Source organism: Cucumis sativus, chromosome 7 (genome assembly GCF_000004075.3).
Source record: "Cucumis sativus cultivar 9930 chromosome 7, Cucumber_9930_V3, whole genome shotgun sequence".
NCBI classification, from domain to species: domain Eukaryota; kingdom Viridiplantae; phylum Streptophyta; class Magnoliopsida; order Cucurbitales; family Cucurbitaceae; genus Cucumis; species Cucumis sativus.
Genome location: NC_026661.2, coordinates 4475512 through 4495789, shown reverse-complemented (window position 1 = coordinate 4495789; position 20278 = coordinate 4475512). Strand labels below are relative to the sequence as shown.

The window sequence follows — 20278 nt, the reverse complement described above, 5'->3', positions numbered from 1 at the left end:
AATTGAACTTACTTTGATAAACGATTCACATGCATATTTTAGAAATCAATTATATTTTTAATCGGAGACTTATTGTAAATGACAAAATAATTTACATATTTACAAAATATAGGAAAATTTCACCTTCTATCAAGAATAAATATTGTTTCATCCATGTCTATCGAATATGAAGTTTTGTTATATTTTGTAAATATTTTGGTCAATTTTATTATATTTGAAAACATCATTTTTTAAAACCATAAATTAGTTGTGTTTTCGTCAAGTTTTCGAACTCATTTCAAGAAAGAAAAAGAAGATACAACATAACACTTTAAGATATTTGTAAATATAACAAATACTGGTCCATCAACATATAAAATTTTTACAAATTTTTAGAACTTCAAATTTACCTTCAATGCATGTGTTTCCATCGAGAATAGCAGTGGAGTCAACTTGTAAATTGTTTTAAAATTCCAAGTTCACTCTTGAGTTCATGTGTTTCCATAACCTATAACAATTGACAACACATTTCTCAAATCGAAAGTTATTACATTTATCAACTATCACTAATATTCATTGATATTAACACACTTTTCAAATGAAAGCTTTTCAAATGAAAGCTTTTCAAATTAAAAGCTATCATTAATAGTAGCTATCATACATCAAATTTAAAGTTATTACTGATAGCATAAGATATTAATTGATAACAACTTGCAACGATGATTAGTTTTCATGTTATTTTTCCTTTTCAATATTTAGATTAGAAAATTTAAAGAAAAAAAGAAAAATATATCAAAGGAATGATGTTAGAAAAGCACTTTAATGTATATTTTTAAATTTCAATTGGAGAGAGTCTAAGTCAAGAGTGGCTGCCATAACAAAATTCAAAAAGCAATCTTTACTTCATCACCCTTTCTCTTGAATCCCCCAAGAAATTTTTTTAAATCTTTTCTTCCATGGCTGCCATAATCTCCATTTCCAGTTATCTTCTTCCTCTGTTCTTCTTCTTCATCTACATCCTATCATTCTTCTCCACACTTACACTTGCAAATTCTTTAGCTTTCAATTTCTCATCTTTCGATTCAAGTAATACCCACATATTCTACGAGAAAGCATTCCCATCAAATAGAACAATCAAGCTCACTGGAGAAACTGTTAATAAAAACCAAAATTTCACAGGAAGAGCAACCTACTTTAAGCCTTTTCATCTTTGGGACAAACCCTCTGGGAATCTATCAAGTTTTCAAACTCATTTCTCCTTTGCTATTGATTCAGAAGGAGCAGAAAGGTATGGAGATGGGCTTACCTTCTTTTTTGCTCCTAATAATTCTAGGCTTGATGCTGAGATCTCAAAGGGTAGTGGATTAGGGATTGGGTATAATCCCAGTTTGACAAATTTAACATATAGTTCATTTTTTGCAATTGAGTTTGATATCTTTAGTAATTTCTTTGATCCGCCTCAAAAAGTTGAACATGTAGGTATTGATATCAATTCAATGTCTTCTGTTGCTTACTCAATATGGAAATGTGATATTAAGAGCGGGAGGAGGACGGATGTTTGGATTAATTATGATTCTGCTACTTTGAATTTGAGTATTACTTTTACTGGGTATGAGAATAATAAAACTATATTGCAGAGACTTAATCATGATGTAGACTTTAGGTTGACTCTACCTGAATGGGTTACTTTTGGGTTTTCTGCTGCGACTGGAACTCTATATGCAACTCACAACATATATTCTTGGGATTTTAAGTCAACTCTAAATTTGAATTCTGATTCTAATTTGGCCCCAAGTCCTGGTCAGGGTAGCAAGGTAGGCCTAGTAGTTGGAGTGGGTGTTGGTGTTGGTGTAGTGTTCTTAGTCTGTGGTTTGATTATAGTTTGGATCTGTTTTTTGAAGAAAAGAAAGAAGAGGATGAAAATGAATTGGGAAGAGGATGTTGTGTTGGATGATAGTGAGTTTGAAAAGGGTAAAGGACCTCGGAAGTTTTCGTATAGCGAATTGGCTCGAGCAACGAATAACTTTTGGGAGGATGAAAAGCTTGGGGAAGGAGGATTTGGTGGCGTTTATAAAGGTTTCTTGAGGGACTTAAATAGCTATGTTGCTGTGAAGAAAGTGTCAAAAGGGTCTAGACAGGGAATAAAAGAGTACGCATCTGAGGTGAAAATCATCAGCCAGTTGAGGCATAGAAACTTAGTGCAACTCATCGGTTGGTGCCATGAAAGAGGTGAGCTCTTGCTGGTTTATGAATTCATGTCAAATGGAAGTTTAGATGCCCATCTTTTTAAAGAAAACAACTTCTTAACATGGGAACATAGATACAAAGTTGCTCAAGGCATTGCCTCGGCTTTGTTATATCTGCATGAAGAGTGGGAAAAATGCGTGATACATCGAGATATAAAGTCAAGTAATGTGATGTTGGATTCAGATTTCAATGCAAAGCTTGGAGATTTTGGGTTGGCTAGGCTAGTGGATCATGCAATAGGCTCACAAACAACAGTTCTTGCTGGCACAATGGGCTACATGGCTCCTGAATGTGCTATATCAGGAAGAGCCAGTAAAGAATCAGATGTCTTCAGCTTCGGGATTGTAGCATTGGAAATTGCTTGTGGAAGAAGACCCTACAACCCTAATGTAGAGGAGGCAAAAATGGTGATGGTAGAGTGGGTTTGGGAGCTTTATGGGAATGGAAGGCTTCTTGAAGCAGCCGACACGAAACTCCATGGAAGCTTTGAGAATGAACCTCAACAACGTCAACAGATTGAGTGTTTGATGGTTGTTGGACTGTGGTGTGCTCATCCAGATATAAACTGTAGACCATCAATAAGACAAGCAATTCATGTGATGAACTTTGAAGCCTCATTACCTGTTCTTCCTTTACAGTTCCCTACACTTGCTTATCATCATCATCCTCTTTCAGTGAACAGACCAATTATTTCTTCTTCATTTTCATCAACTCAAGATAGTGTTGTTTCTCAAAGTACTGGAAATGGCTTCAACTCTACTAATGTCTTAACTACTTCACAGGAGACTACAACTTCTTCAACTTCTTTTTCTGCATCAACTTCACTTTTGAATACACGGTAATTTAGTTTATGTCTCCAAGTGAGAGAGAGAGAACCAATTTTTTGGTTCTTTGTTTGTAAAAGTTCTGTTGGTTATTTATGTTAATTCATAGAGACTAAGTAAGTAAGACAGCTCGTTAAGGAGTTGTGTTACTTTGTAAGCAGACTGATCTTCATCACAAATTCAATAAGAAAGAGAGAATCACTTTTTCTGAATGAAAACTAATTTAATTCTTTTAATCAAAACATATATATTTAGTTAAATTTCAATTCTAAATATATCCAAAATGAAGTTTAGAAGTAATGAAAGAGATGAGGTCTTAAACTAATCCTATTTGCTATTTCTAAATAAAAGATTAATGCTATTCCATTTATGTTTGCATGTGTTTCAATAACTTATTAGTAAACAACTATTAATTTCTTTTTAAAATCATAAAATCATAAAATATAATTATTTCTATGCATAATCTTAGCTTCTTATTAAAAAAATCCAATGTTCATAATTAAAAAAATCCAATGTTCATAAAATTAATGATCAAATAGTCCATGTACATTAGATTCCATCAACGATAGATACATATGTCTATATCGTATTTCATCAAAATCTAACATTTTTCATAATTGAAGTTGTCAATATTGTTGTACGAGAAAACAAATTAGTAATAAACGATCTACTACTTTTTTTTTTTTTTTGGTTACTTTACACGCTCCTTCAAATAAGTTATTAATAGATTTTTTGTCGACAACAATTGGAGATAGGGGGAATTTGAGCACGAGTTTTGCGGTTATGAGTACATTCGATGTCAGTTGAGCTAAACTTATGTCATTTGAATGCAACAAATCATTTTTATGTTACATTTTTAGCCACTAACTGTATAAATATTTTATGTTAATTACAAAATTGGTCCCTACGATTTTTAAAAGATAGAACTTATAGTGCCTATCAGCTATAGTTTGTAATTAGGGTAATTGTAATGGATGACCATTTGAGAAATAATAATTAAGAATATAGCAACATTTAAAAAAAAATTACAAATATAGCAAAACTATCGCTGATAGACTTGTATCACTGATAGACTCGTATGATCTATTGGTGATAGACCAATTTTTACAACATGATCTATCAGTGATAGACTCTATCATCGATAGAATTTGACAAATTTTGCTATATTTACAATTTTTTAAAAATGTTGTTATATACTTAATTATTTTGAATTTAATTGCTAAATTTGCAACTATATCTTGTAATAAGAGGTTAGTCCATTTGATTTATGATAAAGCCCAAGAAAATAGTCACATAGATTCGATAGGAATAAAACAACAACAGACTATATATAAGATTTTATCAGTCTATAGAAACTAAACTCTTTACTTTCTTCAAATCATTTAAACTAAATTGGCAGTTTAACCAACTTTTTAAATATAAATTAATCAATAAATAAACTAGTTTTATGATTTATAAATATATAGGTACCCCGAACGGAAATTATTATCGGACACAAATCTGAAAACATAAAATTTAAATTTAAATTTTTTTTCTTTTCAAATTCTCTTCTATCTCTAAGTTCTTTCCCTTTTTTTTTTTTTTTGTATGATGTGGAAAACATTATAAAGTAAAAAATTATTAGTACTTTTTGGGGAACATATCTATGAAAGTTATTCGATTTATGTATATAATAACAATTGTTATTATTATAATAGAATATGTTGTGAGACTTTGCTTGATATTATCAAGTTGATATAACCCATTGAAAAATGAAGCATATATATAAAAAGGAAAATTCCTCTTTCATTTATAAGTTTCTATAAATAAAAAAACAAAAGTACATTTGATCTTAGCCAAAAGACAAAAAAAAAGTATATAATAATGAGGAAAATGGTATTGATAAATCAAATAACTTTTTTTGATGAGGTTTTGAAAGTTATTTGATTAAAAATAACTTTTTGTTAGGAAATTTTTAAAATTAGCAAAATAAATTAAAATATTTACAAATTATAGCAAAATTTTGAATTCTATCGCTATAGTACATCGATGACTATCCGTGATAGAATTTGTTGTACTTTGTAAATATTTTGTAAAATTTGCTATTTTTTTAAAAAAAATTCTTTTTGGTTTTTTTTTGTGTTTAATATCCAATTGAGTTTTATGTTCTTTTAAATTTTAAAACATTTTCTATACTCGTATGGTTATTGATACTCTTAGGGTTGTTTGCTCTTAGGATTGGAGAAAGGAGTGGAGTGAGCTATTTTAATTCACTTCATGTTTAGTTCTAATATTATCATAATACTTGTTTTCACTTCTCTTTCTCCTTTTCTTCACACGACTCCTTCTTTCACTAAGCTCGAAATATTTATCAAGTAAAAATAGAAGGTCAACCCAAAATGAAAATTCCAATAGCAACCAATACAAAAGAAAACAACGTCGAGAAAAGTTAAGATAATAGTTTGCACCCCAAACGTAGACTATTACAATTCTCATACTATTACTATCCTCAGACTATTATAAGTCATTCACCGTCTCAAACACCCCCTTAGTCTTTTATTGCACTATGGGCCTACAATCCCTTGTGACTAATTTTCTTTTCTTGCTTTTACTTTATGGTAGATATTGTTCTATGTATAAGAAAATTTTCATGTCATGAAAATGAACCAACAAATTTAAAAAATATAATAAAATTGTTGATTTTTATCAATGGAAAGACACTAACAGACATTGATAGATTTCGAATAGTATGTTAGTAGACATTGGTAGAAGTCTGTGATAAATGTCTATCAGTAATAGAATCTAAATTTTGGCTACATTTTGTAAATATTTTTAGCATTTTTGTCATCTACAATATATTTTTTTTGTTGCTATATTATTCAAGTTTCACATCAATTTTTATTTTTCATTTTAACAAGAACATCTTAAAACAAAAGGAGTTTTCTTTTTTTTCTTTCAAACAAACTATATATTTACCCACAATCGGTTTACAAAGTGTAAATATTTTGTTATTTTTCACCAGTTACTTAAAGAAAATGGAGGATGTGAGAAATTTGTCAAAAGTTAAAATTATAGTAATTTCTACGTTAAACTTCTAACGATATCTCCATACTTTTACATTTTTATAAGTTATTTGACATTCAGATGAGAAGTGAATTGACATTTCCGTTAGTTATATAATAGAAAGATACCATAATAAAGAACAAAATTCCACTCATATATATGTGTATGTGTATGTATATATATACACACATATACATATATATAATACCAACAAATGGTTCTTATATAGTAGAAAAATTGATGGTTTAGCTAGATCAATTTGCCATTTGGTTTTTGAAAATCAAATATATAAAATCTCGTTCCACTTTTAGATCTTATTTGCTTCGTTTATCTACATTTATGTACCAATGTTTTCCAAAGAGCTCTAATAACCAATTGATTTTTAGTTTTTAGTTTGAGAAATTGTCATGAATCAATGACACACAAAAATGAAACTATTTACAAAATACACCAAAATTTTCAAATGAGTTATGTTATAGAGAGTTTGATGAATTTTGCTATATTTTATAAATAGTTTCAATATTTTACTATTTTGAAAATGTCTCTTTCAGTTTCCTAAAAATTTTCAAATACATATGAATTTATTTAACTATAACTTTTTTCTCGCGAGTTTATTGTTTCTAACACTAATTTTCTTTGGCGAAATACCCACCAACATCGACATTTTAAACCCTTCAACACGATCAAGAACCAAATACAAAATTAAACTCAAAACTCAAACACAAAGCTGCAAAACATTAACTCAAAAACTTAAGAGAGTCCCATGCAACAAACCAAAATGAAAACTAAAACACAAAATAAAGGGTTTGGGACTAAAAACATCGTTTGGCCTCCATTATTATTCTATAACAGATAGTTAAAGAAAGTAGAGCAGTACAATATCATATAAGATTTATTATTGTGTACTTCTCACACATAAGTATGAACTTCGATTATACATATAACTTTTCTTTTAATTTAGTCGCTGATTTGGGTGAAAGAAAAAAGATTCCAGCCAGGGGGAACGCCAACTATTTCAATCACAATAGCATGAAAGTAGAGGCAACGATTCAAACAGTCTTTTGCTACTAATTCAATACTATACTCTTTTTTGCCATCAGGAAGAACAACAACCCAAGCTTCCAAAACTGCATGAAACACAAGCTTATTTCCATATTTTTGGTTGAACGCTGCCACTGCAAAGTTAGCAACATTTATAATAACTTGATCTGCTTGCGCATTGGGAACTTGACTCCATTTTTTTGAAGGATCATGACTCTTGCACCCCCCCTTTCTACTTCCGATACCGATGCCTCCACCGATCGATACTTTGATACCAGGAACGCCAATGCCAATACCAATTCCTCCACCAATACCAATCGTCATTTTTATGTGAGCTAATTTAGTTGATATTTGATAGTATTGAAAATTTTGTTTGGTGGGTTGCCATTGCATGAGTTGTTGAAGCTTTATATACAAGTGTATTCATGGGAGAAATAGTGCAAGTCAAAGAATAATTTTGGAAAGAATATGCTGGGAGGCCTTACTTAAGATAACCCATTGAAAAATGAAGCATATATATATATATAATAATAATAATAGAACACTTGATCTTAGCCAAAATACCAAGAAAAATATATAGAACCTTTTGAGAAGGTTTTGAAAGTTATTTGATCATAAAAAATATATAGATAAGAGAGTCATTGATTTTGATTTGTTTTTCTTTTTTTTTTCTTTTGGTGTTTAATTTATAGTTTTTGTTGATCGAATGTTTAATATCCAATTGAGTTTTATGTTCTTTTCAATTTTAAAACATTTTCCTCTCCTCCTTCCTATGGTTATTGATACTCTTTGTTACGCTATAGGCCTTGTGAAAATTTTCTTTTCTTGATTTTACTTCGTAGATTTTATCAATGAAAAACACGGATAGATATCGACAGATTTCTATCTCTTGTTAAATTTTAAATTTACAACATATGATCGTATGATCGTATGATCTAATATTTTAAGATAATCATTAGTTATTGTTTAAACTGAAAAAAAGCCAAAATACTTTCAATATATAGCTTTTGTAAAAGAAATTTGTTACTTATATTATTATTTCATATAAAGAATAAAGTGAATATTGATTAGCTTTTCACAATTTGTAAGGCATCTTCTATAATATTATATTGTGGATTTTGACATACCATTTGCCGCCATCTTCGTAATATGATATGGTGCTGATCTACATCTTCTTGTAGTGATTGCAACTGTGGCTTCTGTTACGTGGGAAGTTCTTGCTTGTTGTTGCCATTCCAGCTATTTTTATATTATCTAGCAACTGGTAGGGAGCTTATTAGAATTAATGGGACAACAAAAGCACCTGTAATGAATTATATGCAGCAGAAACGATAATTCTTCAACAAGTTTCTAAAGCTCATCGACACTGATATGATGCGAGTCTGTTTTTTCAACTATGCAATGACAGAGGGTGGTTTATTTTGAGGATAGAAACATTGCAACATTTCACCTTTTTCACTGTTGCATTTCTCCTTGTGTACTGCTTCCTCAGGGTCAAACCACCAATCCAGGACTTGAGGGAGTCTGATCTCTTTCTTATGCTTTATCCTTTTCAAATATAGTATCCATGTTTTCATGGCGACATATTATTGTACTCTTTCAAACTACATCGTTTCTGTAGAAAAGGATCAAGAAATATATATGCATTTGCCAGCAGAGCCTCCCAGCAATCATGGAGAACAGCATATACCACCACTTTCATGGCCTACAACAGGAAGGATAGTGTTGGAATGTGTCTAAAGATAAAATATCATCCCAATGCTCCTCTCGTTCTCAAGGGAATTACGTGTACCTTCTAAGAAGGGACTAGAGTAAGGGTTGTAGGAAGAACATGAAGTGAAAAAACGACGCTTATAAGTGCTTTGTTTCGTTTGGTGGAGCCAGAGAGCGGGAGAATCATCATTGACGGGATCGATATATATGTTCCATTGGTTTAAAGGATCTAAGAATGAAGCTTAGCATTATCCCACAAGATCAGACAAAACTTTTTAGGGGCAGCATTCACAAAAATTTAGACACGCTTGGCCTTTACTCTGATGATGATGAGATATGGAAGGCATTAGAAGAGAGGTGTCAGCTGAAGGCCACTGTCAGCAGTCTACCGAATCAGCTCGACTCATCTGTGAACTGATGAAGGTGGAAACTGGAATGTGGGACATCGCCAACTCTTCTGTCTTGGTCAAGTGCTACTCAAACCAAACAAAATTCTCGTTCTCAATTAGGCTACCGCTTCAATCGACTCGGCAACTGACACCATTTTACAAAGAATTATAAGGGAAGGAGTTTTCAGAATGCACTGTTGTAACAGTAGCTCACAGAATTCTACCGTCTTTGACAATGACTTTAGTCATTTGGTTGAATATGAAGAACCCTCAAAGCTGATGGAAACCAACTCTTATTTCTCCAAACTTGTAGCTGATCAATACTGTGCTAACTATCAAAGAGAGACTCTTCTCATCACTAAACACAATGTCTTGGAAACAAAGTATTTCACTTTTTTGGTACAATTGTAGGGACTTGTAAAAAGAAAGATAATGCCTATGTTAGTTGTATAGTTTGTTTACCTATGACGAAAGGTATTGATTATCTTTTCAAATTCTTAATTCCCTTCATGCCTAACACATTATTTAAGAGAAAAATTTGTCAAAATAGAAAAGTTTTATCTAATTATTTCAATAATTTAATTTTTAATATTTATGAATCTATATTTATTGATAGAGATCATAAAAGAACTTTGTAACCCTTTTATTTTCTTCAACGTAACTATGTATAAAGACCTATCTTCTACCATTTTATTTTCTTACAAATATTTGAATTTCTCTCTAATTATTAGGTTTCTTTTCTTTTCTTTACTCACTAGATGTGTGTTTTTTCTGTGTTGTCAAAGAAGCCATTGTTTACTATCAATTGTTTTTACTCGCCATGGTAAGCCATTGGATATATGTGGGGATTTGTAACTCATCACCCATTAGTATTGTTTAATTTACTTAAAACGTCAACATTTACGATAATGACGTGGGTTGTGGACGTTTATGATTATAGGTTTATGGTTAATTCAAAATTTAAGATTGAATGAATTTGAAATTAGACTTTTGTTTTCAAAAAATTTAAGATATATCATAGTTACAAATATTTTCAAATTTCATTACCCATATAGCAACAACAACAAAAAAAAAGTAACATATCTAATGGTAGCATTTGCATTTTCTATAAACAGTGATATGCATCTTATAAGTTAATTAGTTGATTCGTTTGTGATATATATGTCAGTCCTTTAATTTTATCTAATAAAAACACCATGTGTTAGATGAATTTTAGATTTATACTAGTTTATTTATTTTTTATTTAAATTATTATGGTAAATTTGTAGATTTGATGGTGAATAACATGCATTTGTATAGGTTAATAATTGAATTTTTTTTAATTAAAAAAATCATGTTTTAAACAAAGTTTAGATTTACTCTACTTTATTTAATTTTATTTAAACTATTATATGGTTACTAATACGTTGGAGTAAATTTTCAGGTTTGACGTGGTGAACATTCTAATAAAGGATTTGGAACCTGTCATAGTACTTAGAATTTCAAAGAAAGTTCAAAGATATAAAACAAAAAATAAAGGTGTTGAAAGTCATTGTTATTAAAACGGCAACCATACATTTCATATTTATTTATTGTTTATAATTTAATAAAATAAGTTACTTAATATAGTCTTTTCCTCGCTTTTTTTTCTCTATTAATAATCAATACATATATACAAAATCAAAACTTTAATTTCAAAAAACTTGTAGAGTTTTGTCCATTTTGATGCTCACTGTTGATTTTACAACATTGTAAATTAGACTTAAATTTGAATTTGTGTGATTTATTATTTAATTTTCTTTTTGTAGCTTTTAGTGTCGCTCAATTTTACAACGACCATTAACAAAGGCTACTTTGAATGATCTTAATGAAAATGATAGAACATTTGTTAAATTCAAATGTTGAAAATTTAACACATAAAAAAAAGAAAAAACGGTACATAATAAGGTTACTCATTTAATAAGATTAAATGAGATCATCCCAAACGTTCACTCCGTCCTTTGAGATCGAAAGTTTATCCTCTATAGTGTATTAAAAACATACAAGTTTAATAAACTAATATTTTCTTTAATTATCATATTATGTTTCTTTAAAGTTGTTCTTTCTCAATTCAATATTATTTCCTTTATATATATATATATATATATATATATATATATATATATATATATATATATATTTGTATATTTGTATAATTCCAAAAGAAAGAAAATATAGATAATTTTAAAAGAAAGAAAGATCTTGATACGTGCAACATACGTTTACGTGTTCTAGTTTTTATAATAAGTTTTGACACCGAGATAAGAAATAATCAACATTTTCATTAATTATATATATCATAGAAATATACCAAAATAAAAAATAAAAAATCCCTACTCATATATATATAATAACAACAAACAAATGGGTTCGTATAACTATAGAAAAAGTTGATGCTTATAGCTAGCTCGATTTGATGACCAGTTGATTTTTGAAAATAAAAACTCGTTCCATCCTTAGATCTATTTGCTTTGTTATTATATCTATATTTTTTGTAAACCAATGTTTTTAGAAGCTATGCCAAACTCTCAAAATTATAAAAGTAGGTCGAGTTGTCTGATAACAATCAATTGATTTTTAGTTTTAAAATTTCCTACCTAATTTTCAGACTCTCAATTGAATTTATTTAAGTACTAATTTTTTTATGAGTTTATTGTTTATAGTTATAGTTTTCTTGGTAGAAATATCGATCGAGGTCGACATTTTAAACGGTTGAACACAATAAAGAACCAAATACAAAACAGGTGCAAATTTAATTGAGAAACTTAAGAGTGCATGTAAAGAAGCAAAATGAAAAGTAAAACGCAAAAATTATAGGGTTTCGGGACTAAAAACGTAGTTTGGCCTCCATTATTATTATTTTAGAACAGATAGTGAAAGAAAGTAGAGCAGTACAATATCCTACAAGATTTATTATTGTGTACTTCTCACACAGTATAAACTTTGATTGCACATATAACTTCTCTTTTAGTCGACGATTTGGTCGAAAGACACCAGAGTCCTCTTGCGAGCAGCACAGGGTGTTTCAGTCACGACTGCATGAAACTTGAGAACACGATTCAAGCAGCCGTCTATTACTACTAATTCAATACTATACTCTTTCTTCCCACAAGGATTAGTAAAAACCCAAGCTTCCAAAACTACTTGAAACACAAGATTATTTCCATATTTTTTGTTGAACTCAGCCACTGCAAACTTAGCAGCTTCTACAACTTGATCATTGGGACATATAACCCATTTTTTTGATGGATCATGACTCTTGCACCCCCCCGGCCTTTTACTCCCGAGATCGATACCTCCGCCGATCTTTAAACTGAAAGGACTAAAACCAAAACCAAGTCCTCCATCAAGACCAGCAAGAATACCTGCCATTTTTTTGTGATCTTTAGTTGATATTTGATAGTAATGAAAATTTTGTGGTGGGTTGCCATTGCATGAGTTGTTGAAGCTTTTATACAAGTGTATTCATGGGGGAAATAGTGTAAGTCAAAGAATAATATTATTGGAAAGGATATTGATTCTTTTTAGGACGATATACCTTTGAATGTTATTCGATTTTTATAATATAACATGTGTTTATGTTGTAGCGTTTCTTTGATTTTTGTTATCTATGTTCTGTATAACGTGGGAAATATTCATAATAGAATATTGATACTTTTTGGAAATTAGCTTTTCAAAGTTATTCCATTATGCTTTTTAGCGCGGTTCAATCTCCATTTTTTAGGTCTCGTTTGGTAATGAACCATTTCGTTTTTTGTTTTTGTTTTTTAAAATTAAGCTTATTTTTTCTTTGCATCTTTCTTAAATACAATTGTCGAATTCTTGGTTATTAAGTTACTCTTTCGATTTTAAGTCTAGTTTCTCTTGAACTTTCACCCCTCGAACTGATTTTCTCCTCCCCTCCACTCTTCCCCTTGGCCTTTACTCTGATGATGATGAGATATGGAAGGCATTAGAGAGGTGTCAGCTGAAGGCCACTGTCAGCAGTCTACCAAATCAGCTCGACTCATCTGTGGAAACTGGAGTGTGGGAAAACGCCAACTCTTCCGTCTCGGTCGAGTGCTACTCATACGACATAAAATTCTCGTTCTCGATGAGGCTACCACTTCAATCGACTCGGCAACTGACACCATTTTACAAAGAATTATAAGGGAAGGAGTTTTCAGAATGCACTATTGTAACAGTAGCTCACAGAGTTCTACCGTCTTTGACAATGACTTTGGTCATTTGGTTGAATATGAAGAACCCTCAAAGCTGATGGAAACCAACTCTTATTTCTCCAAACTTGTAAGCTGATCAATACTGGGCTAGCTGTCGGAGAGACTCTTCTCATTACTAAACACAACGTCTTGAAAACAAAGTATTGCTCTTTTTTTGGTACAATTGTAGAGATAAGAACCGAACCTTTATGTTCTAGACGAAAACTATTGATTATCTTTTCAAATTCTCACCTTAATGTCTAACACATTGTTTAAGAAGTAAAAAAAAAAAAGATTTTATCTAATTATTAATTTCACTAATTTAATTTCTCTAATATCTAGTATTTAATGATGAGTTCGAAAAAGATTTCGTAACCTTTTATTTTCTTCAACGTAACTATATATATATATATATATATATAAAGACCTATCTTCTACCGTTTTATTTTCTTACAAACATTTGAATGTTTTTCTTTCTTTTACTCACTAGATCTGTTTTTCCTTTTAGCGCAAATAAACAACTTTTTTTTTACTCACCATGGTAAGCCATGGATATGTGGCCATTTGTAACTCTTCACCTAAAGGTCTAAGATTTAGACATTTATGATTATGTGGTTCGAGAATGAATGAGTTTGGAAGTCTATTTCTTCCAAAGAAATTTAAGATAACAATTACAAATATTTAAATTTTGTTAAATAGTGATATACATTTGGTAATTAAGCAAATAAATTTTCCATTTCTTGCTAAGTTGATTGGTTTGTAGTATATGAAATCCTTGAATTTTTTCTAGTAAAAAAACCATGTGTTAGATGAATTTTAGATTTATCATAGTTTATTAATTTTTTATTTAAATTATTTTGTTACTTATACGTTGTGGTAGTTTGTAGATTTGATGGTGAACATGCATTTGTATTATGTCAATAAATTGACTTTTTAAAATAAAAAAGCATGTCTTAAACAAAGTTTAGGTTTACCATAGTTTATTTAATTTTATTTAAACTATTATATAGTTACTAATACATTGTGGTAAAATTTTCGGGTTTGATGGTAAACGTTATGTAATAGAGGGTTTGGAACATTTTCAAAGTAGGAAGTTGAAAGATATTAAACAAAAAATAAAGGTGTTGAACATCATTGTAATTAAAACGGCAACCATACCTTTCATATTTATTTATTTATTGTTTATAATTTAATAAATTAAGTTACTTAAAATCTTACCACGATACAATACAATTTTTTCCTCACTCTTTTACTCTATTTATAATCAATACATATATACAAAATCAAAACTTTAGTTTCAAAAAACTTATAAAGTTTTATTTATTTTGATGCTCTTTGTAGATTTTAGTGTTGCTCAATTTTACAACGACCGTTAACAAAGGGTCAAGGACAAACAATACATGTTGAAGTTTATCTTTCCTACTAGGTTGCAGTTGCACTTTATAAAGTAATCTCAATGAAAACAAGAAAGCATTTGTTAAATTCAAATGTTTTTTTAGAAAAATGGAAATGTTTTTTTAGAAAAATGGATACTTGCAGAGTCAGTGGATGCACTGAAGCATCCCACTAGGTGGACACCCTTTATCATTTCCATATATGTATATATATTCAATAAAGCGCACAAAATACAAAGTTCATGATCGGTACAAAAGGGCTAGAGATAAGCCCATAAGCCCAAGAGCAGTGCTAACAAAAAACATTAATATTTAGGGTAATTGTATCTGATGGTCCTTTTCGAAATATAGCAACATTTTAAAAAAATTGAAAATATAGCAAAATTATCGTCAATAGATTTGTATAGTCTATCGGTAATAGATCAATATTTGCAACATAGTGTATTAGTCATAGACTTCTATTATTGATAGAATTTGACAAATTTTGTTATATTTGTAAATTTTTTAAAATGTTATTTTTTTTAGAGAAAGATAATGTGGGTCAGCAGGTGCACCAGGACATCTCCACTAGGTGGACATCTCCTTAGCACCCTCATCACTCCCGCTTCATTAAATAATGATGAGATAAAATGTTGTTATATACTTAATTATTTTGAATCTAATTGTTAAATTTGCAACTATCTCTAATATTTAAAGCAATAGATGAGTATACATAACGAAGTTACTCATTTAGTAAGACCAAGTGAGATCATTTCACAATCATTCCCTCCCTCCTTAGAAGGTTTATCATCTATCCCGATGATTAGTGTGTATTATTATCAATATATAATATATAAAATTCCAAAAAGAAAAGAAAATATAGATAATTTTAAAAGAAAAAAAGATTTTGACACGTGCAACTCACGTCTGTGTATTCTAGTTTCAATAAGTTGAACATCGAGATCAGAATCGATATTTCCATTAATTATATATATCCATAGAAAGATACCAAAATAAAAAACAAAAATCCGCTCATTTACATACATACATACTATTATATGTATGTATATAATAACAACAAATGGGTTCTTATATATATACACATTTTTGTAGACCAATATTTTTAGAAGCCATGCCAAACTCTCAAAATTATAAAAGTAGGTCTAGTTGTCTGATAAGGATCGATTGATTTTTAGTTTTTATAATTAGTTTCCTACCTAATTTTCAAACCCAATTGAATTTATTTAAATACTATTGTTATTGTTTTTGTGAGTTTATTGTTTTTAGTTATAATTTTCTTCTAAACCTTCAACACAATCAAGAACGAAGTACAAAACTAAACAAAACTAAAACAGAAAACTACAACATAAACTTTAAGAGTGCAACGAAGCAAAATGAAAAGTAAAACACAAAATATAGGGTTAGGGACTAAAAACGTAGTTTGGCCTCCATTATCATTTTAGAACAGAGATAGTGAAAGAGAGTAGAACAGTACAATATCATATAAGATTTATTATTGTGTACTTCTCACACATAAGTATAAACTTTGATTGCATGCATATAACTTCTCTTTTAGTCGTCGATTTGGTCGAAAGACACCAGAGTCTTCCTGCGAGCAGCACAGCCTGTTTCAGTCACAACAGCATGATACTTGAGGACATGATTCCCACACCCTTCTCTTACTACTAATTCAATACTATACTCTTTCTTGCCACAAGGATAAACATAAACCCAAGCTTCCAAAACTGATTGAAACACAAGATTACGTCCATGTTTTCTGTTGTACTCATCCACTGCAAACCTAGCATATATTTCTACAACGCGATCATTGGGACATACACTCCATTTTTTTGATGGATCATGACTCTTGCACCCCCCCGGCCTTTTATTCCCAAGACCGATGCCTCCGCCGATCTTTATATTGAGACCAGGAAGACCAAGGCCAATTCCTCCACCAATACCAATTGTCATTTTTTTGTGAGAGCTTTAGTTGATATTTGATAGTAATGAAAATTTTGTGGTGGGTTGCCATTGCATGAGTTGTTGAAGCTTTTATACAAGTGTATTCATGGGGGGAAATAGTGTAAGTCAAAGAATAATATTATTGGAAAGGATATTGATTCTTTTTAGGACGATATACCTTTTGAATGCTTTTCGATTTTTATAATATAACATGTGTTTGTGTTGTAGGGTTTCTTTCATTTTTGTTATCTATGTTTTGTATAATGTGGTAAATATACATGATAGAGCATTGATACTTTTTCCAAATTAGCTTTCCAAAGTTATTCGATTATGCTTGTTAGTGCGGTTCAATCTCCATTCCTTTAGGTCTCGTTTCTCAATTAACCATTTTGTTTTCTAAAATTAAGCTTATTTTTTCTTTTATTGTCTTACGATGATTTGCATCTTTCTTAAATACAATGGTTGAATTCTTAGTCAAATTTTCCAATTCCAAAAAACTTACTTTTTAAAATCTATATTGTTTTAGTTTTCAAAATTTAACTTGGTTTTTTAAATTATTATATATATAGCAAAAAAAGAAAATTGGAGTGAAAGAATTATATATAAACTTAATTTTCAGAAACAAAAATAAATATTTTACATTTTGTAATAATCATTATCTCGAACCGATTTCGTGCTATGACACTACCTTGAAGCACCACGATGTTTCAAACATTTTGTCAGAGATCATGTGTTGCGCACTGCAACACCCGTGGTCATGTGCATGCCATGCATCTTCGGTTTATAAAAGTTACTCTCTCGATTTTAAGTCTAGTTTCTCCTGAACTTTCACCCCTCGATCTGATTTTCTCCTCCTCTCTATCTTTCTTACTTGTGGGTATATTAATATTTTATATATGTTTGTCAATTGTAATCATTATCTTCGACCGATTTCGTGGCTAAAGTGAGTTGATAAGCTTAAGGCAAGGTGAAACCTATATCAACAACTAACTATTGTGTACGGTAAGGTTAGGCAACGAGGCTAAGGTGGGTCGGGCAAGGGGTATCGAGGGGATAGGTCCCCCATCGAGAACCCATCCCCATTGAAAAAGAATAATAAATATGAAACCAACAACATCCTTTTCATATCAACACAACAAAGAAATCAATTACTATATCAACTTTAATTTGCAAAAAGAAAGAAAAAAAAAAGGGAACCAACAACTATCGACCCTCTGGCTATTCGAATAAATAAAAAGAAGAGCTGCTCATTGTTCAAACTAATTACTTTTTTTACTTTGATTTAAAATTTAAATTGTAGGTAATGTAAAAAATAAAATGTTCTCTTTTTTCTATATGTATTTTTATTTGGTAAATGGCATCATTTTAATACAAAAATTAAACGAACAAAAATATTTACAAAATTCCAGATTTAATTACTAATAAACACCGATAATTTAAAGTCTATCAGTTATAAATACGAGGTTTTGTTATATTTTGTAAATATTTTCAACAATTTTTTTATTTACAAGAATTCATCTAAAACGAAAGGATAATTAAGACTGGTTAGATAACTATTTAATATTTTGATTTTTTGGGTTTTTTTTTTTTTTTTTTTGACAATTAAGTATGTAAAGGTATCTTTTGCTTCCAAGTTTCTTTTAATTTATTATCTATTTTCTATAATACGAGAGTAAAAATAAAGGAATATTGATACTTTTTAAAAAGATTTTTAAAGTTTATTCAATTATCTATATATATTGTTGTGGGTTTAGACGTAACAAAATAGGTAGAAAATCAAGAAATTAAGGATAAGGAATAATAAGATCTTGTCATAACTTTTTTTTTTTTTCTTTTTTAAAAAATGATACGATGGGTCACGATAGATGCACTCGAACACATCTTTACTAAGTGGATACCGACCTCTTAGCAACCCTTATCATCTCTACTTCATTAATTTAGGATTAGAAAATATCTCATTGATCTTTGCATGACGAGAAAAAAGGATAATCTTCATCTAATTCTCTCTATAAATACATCATTATATTCCTAATTTTAGATATGACTTGAACTAAAAACTTCTCGAGTAATTATAATAGTTAAGTATATGACCATTTTTAAAAATAGAAACATAAATTAAAATATTTACAAGTTAGTAGCAAAATTTTGTATTCTGTCAATGACAGTCTTCTATCACTGTAGCTTAGACTATTCGTGCTAGAATTTGCTATAGGTTGTAAATATTTTGTAAAATTTGCCATTTTCGAAAATTTCCCTTTAAGTATACAGGAACATCTTAAAAAATTTGTAAATATTACAAAGTTTATCAGTGATAAATACTTTTAATATCGTTGATAGACTCTTTTGGTTTATTAGTGATAGACCAATATTTGCAATATGGTCTATTAGCCGTAGACTCCGATAAGACTTTGACCAATTTTACTATATATTTACAACTTTTAAAAATGTTGATATATACTTAATTATTTTGAATCCAATTGTCATATTTGCAATTATCTCAAACTTCTAACTATTTTTATACTTATAACTCTCTTTACTTAAGCATCGTAGCCATTTTTTATCTTTGTTTTACACGTTCTCTCTTTCCTATTACAAATTTATGGTTGATATGACACATGAAAGTTGATGTGATTTCTCTTTTGACCAAATTTTGGCATGAAAATGTATATTAATAATTAACCATATGGTTGTTAATAATAATAATAATATAATGATAATTTGATGGCTAAGGTTTTATTTGGTGAATATACATAACACACCTGCTTTAATTATCTACTTCCTCTACCAAAGTTTTTAAGAACGAAAATGGTTTGCAAAACCTTTCTTTAAGAAAAAAATTGAACTAATTTATAAAAGTTAGATGAAAACTGTTATAATGATCGGAGAGAAAATAGACTTAATTATAGACCATATTTACTATTAATCTATAATCAACATTGGTGTGGTCATGATAAATTGAATGTAACATTCATAATGGACCTCAAACACAAACGAAAATTGATTGCTTTTGATCCCCGTTTATACATAGACAAGAGCTTGATGTTTGCTTGAAAAGCTGCTGTGAATGAAATTCCAGTATCACTTGAAGAACTTTTCAAGATGATTCCAACATTTGCTTTTCAGTTGGTTGTGCAAAATCCAGCAGGTATATACATATTCCGTACGTAGTTTATATAGCATATATAATTTGCTCTGATTCAGGTCTACGTTTCGCAAGTTCTATATTATATATATATTGACTATATATAAACTTGATGATCATAGATGTTTCTTTTTTAATGTCAATATTTGCATGTGTTTCAAGTTGGAAACATTGTCATCCTGTTTATATCAGTTGATGGTGCACTAGCTAGTTTGAAAATCAAGTATAGTAAGACTCTTTTACTGCTTGCACCTCAGATATTGCTAATGATATATCCAATATTTTTCCCTCAACTTTATGTGTTGTTGATTCTGAGAATGATATCCAATCCATATTTGTTTAACTATAG

The 20278-nt window shown here is 29.9% G+C and overlaps 4 protein-coding genes and 1 pseudogene across 4 annotated transcripts; 2 read left to right on the top strand and 3 right to left on the bottom strand.

The window, feature by feature from the left end:
- The first annotated feature begins 798 nt into the window (after nucleotides 1–798).
- On the top strand, nucleotides 799–3268 carry LOC101208539 (L-type lectin-domain containing receptor kinase IX.1). The gene has a single exon (XM_004137022.3). The coding sequence runs from the start codon at nucleotides 936–938 to the stop codon at nucleotides 3066–3068; it is 2133 nt and encodes a 710-aa protein (XP_004137070.1). The 5' UTR covers nucleotides 799–935; the 3' UTR covers nucleotides 3069–3268.
- Nucleotides 3269–7049: 3781 nt separating this feature from the next.
- Nucleotides 7050–7457, bottom strand: LOC105436098. Its single transcript, XM_011660538.2, has one exon. It carries the CDS (start codon nucleotides 7455–7457, stop codon nucleotides 7050–7052), a length of 408 nt encoding a protein of 135 aa, XP_011658840.2.
- Nucleotides 7458–9051: 1594 nt separating this feature from the next.
- Nucleotides 9052–9661, top strand: LOC105436239 (annotated as a pseudogene).
- A 2411-nt stretch (nucleotides 9662–12072) lies between these two features.
- LOC105436097 lies at nucleotides 12073–12685 on the bottom strand. The gene has a single exon (XM_011660537.2). It carries the CDS (start codon nucleotides 12623–12625, stop codon nucleotides 12221–12223), a length of 405 nt encoding a protein of 134 aa, XP_011658839.1. The 5' UTR covers nucleotides 12626–12685; the 3' UTR covers nucleotides 12073–12220.
- A 3561-nt stretch (nucleotides 12686–16246) lies between these two features.
- LOC105436096 lies at nucleotides 16247–16860 on the bottom strand. Its single transcript, XM_011660536.2, has one exon. The coding sequence runs from the start codon at nucleotides 16794–16796 to the stop codon at nucleotides 16398–16400; it is 399 nt and encodes a 132-aa protein (XP_011658838.1). The 5' UTR covers nucleotides 16797–16860; the 3' UTR covers nucleotides 16247–16397.
- Between the last annotated feature and the right edge of the window lie 3418 nt (nucleotides 16861–20278).